At 38.8% G+C, this 12,061-nt stretch overlaps 1 protein-coding gene across 2 annotated transcripts; it reads left to right on the top strand.

Annotated features, from left to right (window-relative positions):
• Positions 1-6,437: 6,437 nt before the first annotated feature.
• Positions 6,438-11,618, top strand: LOC127446591 (TBC1 domain family member 24-like). Of its 2 annotated transcripts, XM_051707636.1 has the most exons (7): positions 6,438-6,917; positions 7,187-8,213; positions 8,578-8,730; positions 10,182-10,245; positions 10,357-10,452; positions 10,569-10,812; positions 11,150-11,618. In XM_051707636.1, exons 1-7 carry the CDS (start codon positions 6,512-6,514, stop codon positions 11,314-11,316), a joined length of 2,157 nt encoding a protein of 718 aa, XP_051563596.1. In that variant the 5' UTR covers positions 6,438-6,511; the 3' UTR covers positions 11,317-11,618. The 2 variants fall into 2 exon arrangements, with proteins under 2 accessions (XP_051563596.1, XP_051563597.1); XM_051707637.1 differs by lacking the exon at positions 10,357-10,452.
• The last annotated feature ends 443 nt before the right edge of the window (positions 11,619-12,061 follow it).

Here is a 12,061-nt window from a genome sequence, read left to right on the forward strand (position 1 = left end):
ACACAGCAAAAACACTTCATACAGTACATACAGTAGTTTCAAAAGCAGCTTATTCAACTATAACAGCAAGAATTCTCACACATCAAATAGCATTTTTGTGGCAAGTTTGTGGCTAGTTTAAATTTTTTGTAAGGGTTTATTTTGTCTTTTCTGAATATAGTAAGCAAATAATGTCAACACACACACGTACACACAAGCTAAATGCTCAATTTGAAAGGGTTTACTAGTAGTGCTAGTCAGTGTGGTCCTCTGCTTTTGGCCACAAATTCTCATTTACAATGTCAAATGCGTTCTCTAATGATACAACTTGGGAAGACCTCTAACCTTCTCAATTGTACTTTCAGTTGTAGAGAAAAAATCGAACAATCTTCCTCTCTATTGTCTTGCACCTTGCATACTCATTTCTCTTTCTATTCCTCATCCTACCAGTCTGCCTGCTCTGTGAGCCATTTGCATAACACAATCATTACAAAGTTGTCCCCTTTTTATGTATACAGATGGTCAACATTGATAAAGCAAAACAGCTGAGTAGGTCATGAGATATATATATATATATATATATATATATATATATATATATATATATATATATATATATATATATATACACACACACACACACACACACACACACACACACACACACACACTGGCGGCCAAAATTTGGAATAATGTACAGATTTTGCTCTTATGGAAATAAATTGGTACTTTTATTCACCAAAGTGGCATTCAACTGATCACAATGTATAGTCAGAACATTAATAACGTGAAAAATTAGTATTACAATTTGAAAAAAATAAAATAAAATAAAAAATTTCGAAACTTCTTAAACTACTTCAAAGAGTTTTCATAAACAAAATCCTCCACGTGCAGCAATGACAGCCTTGCAGATCCTTGGCATTCTAGCTGTCAGATTGTCCAGATACTCAGGTGACATTTCACCCCACGCTTCCTGTAGCACTTGCCATAGATGTGGCTGTCTTGTCGGGCACTTCTCACGCACCTTACAGTCTAGCTGATTCCACAAAAGCTCAATGGGGTTAAGATCCATAACACTCTTTTCCAATTATCTGTTGTCCAATATTTGTGTTTCTTTGCCCACTCTAACCTTTTCTTTTTGTTTTTCTGTTTCAAAAGTGGCTTTTTCTTTGCTATTCTTCCCATAAGGCCTGCACCCCTGAGTCTTCTCTTTACTCTTGTACATTAAACTGGTGTTAAGCTGGTAGAATTCATTGAAGATGTCAGCTGAGGACATGTGAGGCATCTATTTCTCAAACCAGAGACTCTAATGTACTTAGCCTCTTGTTTAGTTGTACATCTGGCCTTCCACATCTCTTTCTGTCCTTGTTAGAGCCAGTTGTCCTTTGTCTTTGAAGACTGTAGTGTACACTTTTGTATGAAATCTTCAGCTTTTATGGCAAATTGAATGCATTGTATAGCCTTCATTCCTCAAAACAATGATTGACTGACAAGTTTCTAGAGAAAGCTGTTTCTTTTTTTGTTGTTGCCATTTTTGACCTAATACTGACCTTAAGATATGCCAGTCTATTGCATACTGTGAACAAACACAAAGACAATGTTAAACTTCATTTAATGAACCAAATAGCTTTCAACTGTGTTTGATATAATGGCAAGTGATTTTCTAGTACCAAGTTAGCAATTTATCATGATTACTCAAGAATAAGGTGTTGGAGTGATGTCTGCTGGAAATGGCCTGTCTAGATTTGATATAAAATGACATTTTTCAAATAGTGATGGTGCTGTTTTTTACATCAGTAATGTCCTGACTATACTTTGTGATCAGTTGAATGCCACTTTGGTGAATGAAAATACCAATTTCCTTCCGAAACAGCAAAATCTGTACATTCACAAAATCTGTTTTGAACATAAATGCAACTGTTTTGAAAACATTGCAATATTGGCTGTAGATACACAGAGAGTTTGAGTACGAAAACATTTCATGAATTATGAAAGATGTGAGAAAGGTGGTGGCCAGCACTTTGAGCACATTACCCTCTCTAGGCTTGAAAATGCTTTTGACTAGCCCAAGGCCAAACTCTAAGCAAGGTTTGAAGGTCCCCGATACATTTGAATTAAGCCAAAGCAACTAGCGGCAAATTCTTAAAAGAGAGTATGCATAAGCTTACCGCCTCTACTGTCTCAAGCAGGGAACCCATAAGCGAGTTAAGTACCAGCGCTAAGTCCTGGACCAGGACAGTAGCGGGGCGAGAGGGCCATAAGCACCACGCAGAAACTTACTGACCGGAGGGTGTTAGCCCACAGAAAAACCACCCAAGGGGCCCTCATTCTGGTAGGAAACCAGTCAGCAAAAAGCAACCATCTTTCAGAGCTAAAAGGACTGCAAGCAATTGTAGGTGATTTATGTGCCACATAGTCTGCGCACATGTCCAGGTTCCAAAAGCTGGATGACCATCGCACAGGGCTCCTCAGCCTGTGTCGGATGCATCCGTCATGACAATTTTGCGAATGGCCACTTGGTCGAGCGCAACAGACTTCTGATAGAACGCAGGCATTCTCCAAATAGCTAGCGCGGCTAAACAGCAGTGCGTCACAAGGAGTAGTAAGCGACTGAGTTACCACATGTGAACCGTCATGGCGGCAAGGCTACCACCAGCTTGAAGCTTGTCATACACCAGAGGATAGATTGAGTTTGTTCATCAGTCAGATGCACCAACATGGTCATCGAGTCTAGTTTAATTCCCAAGATGGAAACTTGGCAACTAGGCATCAACATGCTAAATGCAAAATTGACTTTGACTTTGAGGCCCGAATACACCAAATGTGTAAGCAGCAGATCCTTGTGATTGCACGCTTGTTCCTCAGATTCAGCTAAAAGCAAACAATCGTCAAGGTATTTCCATACACGGACGGCGCTCAGCTTAAGCGGAGCGAGCACCGCATTGACACATTTTGTAAATAATAATAATAATTCCTTACATTTATATAGCGCATTTCTGGGCACTCAAAGCACTTTTACAAAGTATAGGGGAAATCTCCTCAACCACCACCAGTGTGCAGCATCCACCTGGATCATGCGACGGCAGCCATAGTGCACCAGAACGCCCACCAAACACTAGCTATTGGTGGAGAGGAGAGTAGAGTGATGTAGCCAATTCAGGGATGAAGATTATTAGGATGCCATGATAGATAAGGGCCAGTGGGGGGGATTTTGGCCAGGACACCGGGGTTATACCCCTACTCTTTACGAGAAGTGCCCTGGGATTTTTAATGACCACAGTGAGTCAGGACCTCAGTTTAACATCTCATCAGAAAGATGGTGCTTTTTTACAGTATAGTGTCCCCGTCACTATACTGGGGTATTAGGACCCACACAGACCGCAGGGTGACCCCCTGCTGGCCTCCCTAATACCACTTCCATCGGCAACCTTAGTTTTCCCCAGGTGGACTCCCATCCAGGTACTGGCCAGGCTCAATCTTGCTTAGCTTTAGTGGGCAACCAGGCTGCAGGGTGATATGGCTGCTGGCATGAATGAAATGCGCTGGGAGCTTGGGACAAGCCGAAGAGCAGTACTCTGGACTGGTGTTCAGTCCCCTCGAAGGCGAATCCCAAGAATGGCCTGTGGTGAAGGGCTATTTGCACATTTGTATGCATCTCTCAGATCGATTGACACGAATAAGTCCAGAGGACATACATGAAACAAAATAAGTGTCTGAGTAACCATCTTGAAAGGAGATTTCTTGAGTGTCCAAATCAAGAGTCTCAATTCCAGTATAGAACGCAGCCCACCGTCCTTCTTGGCAACCAAAATGTAATGGCTGTCGAAGCCTTTCTGTGTGTTGCACACTGGTATGCTCTCTATCACATCTTTGGTGAGGAGACACTGTACCTCTGAGCTTAAGAACGGCATGTCATGCACCATCACGTTAGAGGACAGAACGGCGTTGAAGCTTGGCGACCGCCTCATAACCATGAAGCACATAACCATGCTCGACTGTGATTAGTACCCAACTGGAGACCGCATGAAGACCACGCCACATGGCAGTGTAGTGTGCCAGAGGACACAGGGCTTGCCTGTTGCCACCGGGGTCTGAACGCTGCTCACCCTTGGGGGCAGTCACTCAGCGTTACCGAGTTTCGGTTGAAAGCTGGATTTTTGCTAACTTTTGTTTGTGCTAATGTTTGAGCCTCAAGCAACTGCAGTGTGGAACTGGAAAGCTGAAAACATTTGTCACACATTTGGTCAACAGCAACACAAACAGAAACGGCATTGTGAAAATTTTCTCGATCCTGGTATGGAACAGCAGGGAGTGTGAGAAAGTCTTGTTGGGGACAAAGAGAAGTTTTCCGGGCCTTCTTTGGAGCCAGAGTAGACTGTTCCGGGGTTGAGCAGAATGGCTTTGTCCTTGTTGCAAAGCTCTGACAAATTAAGCCAGATGTGGCGCTCAGTGGCCACCAGGCTTCCCGCAGATCTGCAAAATGCCTGGGCAATATGAAACACGGAAGTGTTCAAAGATTATGCTGTTAGTCAGAGCACAACAGGGAGAAGAACAGATACCCACTCACTGTAAAGGGGTGTAAAACTAAATGCCGAGGTGATAAGTCGGATTTCCAGAGCACAAGAGATGTAATCGTGGCCCTGAAAAGAAAAAGTCAGATGAAATGGCGATGTGCTCCAGTTTATATGGCTGAGATGATGCGTGCATGAGGACCAGAGCTCCAAGCGCTATCTGCCAATCTAGACTGGCGTGATTCTAAAGGGTTTAAGAGATAGTCATTCCTGGGAGGAGCTTCCTAAAGCATCAGCTACTGACGCAGCATCGAAGTGACTGACTTGTAAGGGAACTGTTCTTTTTATTTAGTTCTAACCGGTTACCATTTGGAAAAGAAGGAATGCCAGAAATAGAATGAAAAAAGTTATAATTTCTGCTCGGAATGAATCAAAATTAAAAACATTTCATTTTTAGTCCATGGTTACTTGGGCACCTTAATTCTGATGTCTTCTAAGATACCACTTTTTGGCCAAATTCTAAGGTATCATCATATGTATCCTTCCCCGGGTAGGCGATCCCAGAAGGCACTGTAATGAACTTGTTAAAAAAAAAAAAATCCAAGATGGTGGACGAAGCGAGATACATTTTGATCATAAATACTTTATAATTATATTCCATTCAATACTGAAATGTACTGATACATAATACCTTGATATAATAGAAAACTGACTATTTTAAGCGTAATGTGTGTGTGCTATGTATATTTATGCTCAGAGCTGTTTCTCATGAAATCAGTTGCGAGCTAAGTCTCCCAGAAGCTCCGAATTAGGAGCGCCATATCGATCACTTATGAGGCTCAATTTCAGTTAGGATGCTAAGATAGAAGGCAGATATAGGCAGGAGGCATCAAGGCACTTCACTAAGTTTTAGAACATACCCACTGTAAAAGATCCACTGTCTGAATACATTTGCAAGGCATTGTATCTGAAAAAAAAAAAGCTCAGTTTGACTGGTGGATTGTTTTTCTTTATATTAATATATAAATATAGACATTTATTGATTTTATAGTGATACTAATGCCCTGCATTTTGACTGACTTAAATTAATGTTGACTTTCACTGACTGTGCAATCACACTTTTATTATGGACCAGGACAATTTTTAAAAGATAAACATGTAACATTCTAGCAAAAAGAACAGGTTTAGCATCTGATTGAATGCTATTAGCTCCCATTTCAAACCTGACTTTTGTTTCACACCCAAACATATGTGTGTTTGTATAAATAACAGTGTAGTGAAAATAACATTGACTTTTAGAATTTCCTGGAAAATACACTCATAAAAATGTGTCTGGTATAAACATTCTGTGTCACATTTGAAGAAGACAGACTCTCTGAGTTGTGGGAACAAACGCATAGCTGTTTTTATATTTCTAAAGAATCTGGTGCAATATTTCTGCCATGTTCCTGTCTTACATCCAAATGCATTTAATCTTTTGTAAAATTATGGACATGATGTTATAATTTTGGCTACTGGAACACAAAAATATATGACTGGAAAAACACTGTGACAACATATAAAAGGATGTCTATTCATTTTGTATGAACACAATAACCAAACACTGTTTTAGTTATTATAAGTTCAGCTTGCTTTTCTATTTGTATCCATTTATAAACCTAATCATTATAACTTTGAAAACTTTAAATTTAAAACATATATTCCAAAAAATAACATTACTTGTTATGTTGTATTATATTAACTTTTTATTAGACATCATTAATGTCTTTGCTATAATGACAAATGTTCTTGTATTCCCAAGCAATAGCTAAAGACAGAAGATAACAGAGACCATCTGAAATTTTCCACTGTGTACACAGTAGTAGCCTACTACAAGTATCTGGGCAGGTAACCTAATATCAACAGCTAACATCACCTAACATCACCTAAACAAAGCTGTGTCTCAGGGCAATCACACAGATAACAACAAACCTACTGTAAACGTAACTTTCAAATGCTCTGTGATGTGAACTGGTGGAGCAATGATCCAAGTTACCTCAAATGCAGCATGTTCCCTTTTTGGCTCCACAAAGTTGAATGTCAGGAATGTGGATGATTGCAGCAATGCACAGTTCATTGACCGGACAAACTGTGGCAGACTCCGTTCTCAATCTCTTTACAGCTCTGAGGAGGCAGATCACTCAACTGGAGTGACTGACAAGGATAGGAGCCACAGTAGACCACGTTCAAGATCCTTCTATGCTGTTGACACAGATGATGTAGGAGTGGGACATTTTAGCAGGTGTAATGCTATGAGACCAAGAGCGAGATCACTCATTCACAATGAGGATGGGAAACGAAACCCTGGTGGGTTTGGAACCACTAAAAAGCTACCAATCAAAAGACCTAAAGCAAATTCAAGCAAAAGACCCATCAAAGATCTAACAGGTGCGTAAGTTAAGTCTTTTGTACATTTAAAAAATTATGCTATAAAGATATAGAATCATAAGGAAGCATATACAGTATAATAGGATGGTATAACCTGTGTTATATTTATTATGTTATTTTCTTCATGTTTGTAAACATTTTTAAAAATGAGAAAACCCATGAAGTTATTTTAATCTCTAAGAAAGTTGCACCTTTCAAATGTCAAAAATAGCGTTAACTATAGCCTAATGTCAGAGGAAATTCTGAAGGACACTTCACCACTTTAACAGGAAGTAGAGGAAGTTTAAAGGGTCTACCCATGATGACCATTTCTGAAGAGAATAACTGGAAGATAAGCTCCTGTTCTGGTATGAAATACGGTCAGTATGTAAACTGGGAAAAAATTGACCCGGAGGCGGCTGTACGTTATCAGAAGATCCTCTCAAGTGACCATTCTGAGCTCAAAGCAATGGGCCGTACAGGATTCTGGTCCATGCCTCATACTCTCAGAGCCAAGGCTTACCAGCATATCATCCACAACATCGAGAGTACGCCCACCACAAGTGATGTGGATACCTACCATGGTCATGTTGGGCAGCTGTTTGGGGAGTTTCAAATGAGCTCTCACCCATTTCCAAAGTTTATGGAGGATGGGGAAATTCCCAGATACTGCCTCAATAAAGTGGGTCTGAATTCTGTAAAAAAAATCCTAATTTTGTTAAGTCACCATTTTCCTGATGTCAGCTTCTGTCCCATCCTGCCTGCTCTGGTATCTCTTCACTTGCACTTCAGTGAAGATGAAGCCCAGTGCTTCCACAGTATTTGTTCACTGGTGACCTACACAGACCCTAAAAAGCGTTACATAGATCAGACTTTCCTCACTTCACATGCCTCCTGCATGACCTTTGGAGATCTCGCTAATAAATACTGCAGGGGAATCCGGAAACTAATAGCCAGCTCTCACCAGAACCTGTTTGAGTTCTACTCAGACTGGATCATGTGGATTTTTGCTGATCTACCATTTACATATGCTATCAGAGTGCTGGATGTCTATCTCATAGAGGGATATAAAGTTTTGTACCGTGTAGCACTTGCTCTTCTCAGCCTTTACAAGGTCTCTGTGTCCTCCCGAGTGGCCCATGTCGATGACTTCAGACAAGACATGAAGAGTTTTGTACAGAATGTTGCACGACACAGTACCATTGACACACTGCTTCAGAGGGCTTTTAGTATTCAGCTGCCAACTCGCAAAGAACTAACTTTTCTTTTTAATGCCAACAAGGATGCACTAATTCATAAAGATATCTACAGTAAGAGGTAAGGAGTTTGTAAGAATTTCTTTTAAATGTTCTTTGTATTTCAAGAGAAACAATTACAATTCTGTCATCATTCTCATCATTTAACCCTCTTGGTGTTCCAAACGCCCAATACTTTCCTCCGTGGAACACAAAAGGATTTGTGCTAGCATTCTGCCTACCATTTCCATTTGTGTTTCACAGAAGATAAAAAGTCAAATGGGTTTGAAACAGCATGAGGGTGAGTAAATGATTGCAGAGTTATATTTTGGGGGGAGCTATTCCTCTAATAATTAGTTCTCCAAAACAAAAATATTCCTTTTACATCTGGAAATATATTTTTTGTATTGGAAATAAGACTGTGACAAACATCTTTTTCTCCTTAGCTCATTCCAAGCTATGGATTTTTGCAGCTTTAGCTCTGCTATAGTGACTGAAACAGAGATCAGGGTGGTCTGGGCCTGGATTCCGGAGCGATTTGCTCTCTTCAGCCCTGTACAGCTATTTAGTACCAATGTTCATGGCAGAAGTCTCTCCTCGTAAGTGTATCCAATCAGCTTGCACAATACACTTTTTTTTTCTTTTTTTTTATTGAAACCTGTTTAATCTCAAATATTTCCCAGTTGAGTGGGCACATGTATTTTACCCCTTGTATAGCCCAATGAAAGAAACTGTGTGTCTTTTCTAAAAAGAAATACAAAAATAAATAAATAAAGTGAAGATTTGACATTTATTCTTGGTCAGAACTGTAACCGGTGGGAAAATACAGAGTGAGTGTGATACAGTCATTTTGCTCAGTTGCTCAATAGGACCCAACAGAAAATAATAATCAACACAACATGCAAATAATAAAGTAACATAATTTAATATCAAGCAACTGTGTGGAAAAAGGGAATGAAAAACCAAGAATAATTTCATATTTTATTTTTACTTTGTTTTATATATTGTTAAAAAAAACTTTAAAATCTGCAGTTTTATAATGGGAGTCAATCAATCGCCTATTAAAAAAATGGGTCTCTATATTTTCCCACCGGTCACAATTGTGACCACTTACATGTTTACTTGTCCTGTGAGCATGATTGATATGAGGCTGAGCAATCTCTAATAAATCTATAATAGATGCTTTAAACATTATATTTACAAAATATGGTAGTTGTAAGTGTATCATGACAGGTTTTATTTGCTTCCTTTTATGGAGTTTTGACACAGACAAAATATTTAGAGGAGCACAATGGAATTAAATGGCTCTGGTCATGTGACTATTTGCACCACTCATGTAAAAATGTTCATATGAAATCAAGACAGATTTTACAATTGACAACGCTTTGTAAAATACATCAACAACTCTTTTTAGACACTTCAAATTTCAAACAAAATTTCAGTCACAATTGTAACTGGTGGGATTATATCTTCAATGTTTTAATACAATTGGACTCATATTAATTATTTTTCCATGTTTCTGAGAGAGCTTCACTATTTGTACAGTTGACTTAATCAAAGCTGAAATGATGTTGTTTTAAAAAATGTTTACTCCTAAAGAAATGAATTGTAATTTTGAAACATGTGCATAAAATCATTACCACTCACATGAGATGAGGAATCCAATCATATCAGTGACCTTATAAAAGCTGTTTTATTCTACATAGAGAGGGTCCCCTCATGGGGGCTGCCATATTAGAATCACATGACCAGTCGAATACTACTCGCTTAATCTTAGTAACTGCCATGTTATCGGACACTTTTACTCTTGGATTAATTAATCATGGCTGACTGTGAAATGTGAATTTCTACAATGGCATCGGTATCTGAACACTATTGATTTTGAATGATGCTGCATCCACACCGCTAGGTGTCACTGTTAGTCCAAAATGACAAAAAACAAAAAAGTTACTGAGCGCACCTTTAAACATCAAACATCTACACAATATAAAATATGAATATATTGTTTAATATTCAAACATATCAAAACATGTTTTTTTCTTTCTACAAGGTTTTATTCCAAAGTTGAGGGGCATGATCCAACTGTTTTACTCTTGAAAACTGCAGATGAGGAGGTAAGTGTGGATTAGTAGCCTATGTAGTCATCCAAAAACTTACAGCAATACTGAAACCCCATTCATTTGCTTGATTTTGCTTTGCATATGCTTGGCTTCATGACATCATAGATTTGTGGAGCATTCTTGTCCTCTGATTGGGCTCACAGGAAATGTGATGAAAAGGGATTTGAGTTTTTTGGCACAGGAGAGTGTTTTGTTTTCACAGTAAGTCTCCATTTGCCAAATGATTAAAAAGATTTTAATATGCTTTAAAATGTGGATAGTTTTCAGTGGGAATGATGTAAGGTAAATAAAAGAATGTTTTTTTTTTCCTTCCCCAGCTACGACCAGGAATGGAACGGTACCAGCGAACAGTTCTGGAGATCTCTGGGATGTCTGACAAATGGGAATCCTCTCAGGAACAAGCACTCTCCAGCACCTCTCATGTAAACACTCATCTGGACATACCCACTGGAGCTACTCAGAACCACAGATTTGAATCTGCTTCATTACCTTCGACACCTTCAGACTCATGCATGGCCACAACAAGGTTCATGGCAGGAGATGATGAGTCACTTTTTATTGGTGAGCTACTCCACCCCCCCCCCCCCCCTCCCCATTATATTGAATAATATTACAATAATAATACAATACAATAATAATAATAATAATAATAATATAAGTGATCAAAATCTACATGAGTATTCAGCAAGTGTGAAGGAAGAATTTCAGCATCTATATTTCTGTTCTCCCCTATTGTTATCCTAAACACTGCGGCTGCCTCTCAGGCTTTATATTTGTAATTTTCAACTGCAAACATGCTAATGCATACATGCCTGTCCCTTCCTTTAGATCAGCTGTGTACACTGCTCTACAGATGAACATTCAGCTGACATTTTTATGTCTGTTCTGTGTCACATAGGTGGTGATGGTGGCCATGCGCTGTACCTGCAGGCTGATCTGACAACTGGCCATTCTGAATGTTGTGATACATTTGAGAGTCCAGCTCTCTGCAGAGGAAGTTTCAAGATCCAGACACTTGAAGTGTGGGGCATACAGCACTCTTTATCCATTCCACCACAATTTTGACAGTGACTTTGAGAATGTGGTGTATATGCAGTTCAACCCTTGTGCTGTGTTTGTTTTGTGCTAACACATTTTGTTCCCAGTCAAAAATTAACAGCCCAAGATTTTTTGTAAATCTCTCATATTGCATATATTATTACAAGATTTTGCATTCGATCGTTTTATCTACTTCTTTTTTAGTAATTATCCTTTTTTGAACATATATATTTTTAAATATGTTTTTTCTTGATAGAAGGATTAATTGAACAGAGCTAATACTGGGCTGGTGAATATATATATATATATATATATATATATATATATATATATATATATATATATATATATTTGCTGACAAACAATAACTGTTTCGTTCTCATCATTTGCAAATGTATTATCACAACAATTATATTCAGAGTTGGTAAAACCATAAAAAAAGATGAGATAGCCATGTTTTATACATCGCTGGAAAGGTCTCAATTTGTAGGATGTAATGAGCAAATTTGTTTCACTCAAAATGTCTTTTTGTCACGTTTTTCCTTATTACTTCCTGAAACATACATATAACATAGACTAACTTACAGCAGACTATCCCGATTCAAACGAGCTCAAATATAGTGATAGGTAGATCTTGAAATATTCCTCAAAGAGTAAACATTGAAAGATGATGCACAAAAGGGCTCTCAACACACATTTTGTGTGTGTGTGTGTGCGTGTGTGTGTGTGTGTGTGTGTGTGTGTGCGCATGTCTGAGGACATTGTGTGTGCA

This window comes from Myxocyprinus asiaticus, chromosome 9 (assembly GCF_019703515.2).
Source record: "Myxocyprinus asiaticus isolate MX2 ecotype Aquarium Trade chromosome 9, UBuf_Myxa_2, whole genome shotgun sequence".
Taxonomy (NCBI): domain Eukaryota; kingdom Metazoa; phylum Chordata; class Actinopteri; order Cypriniformes; family Catostomidae; genus Myxocyprinus; species Myxocyprinus asiaticus.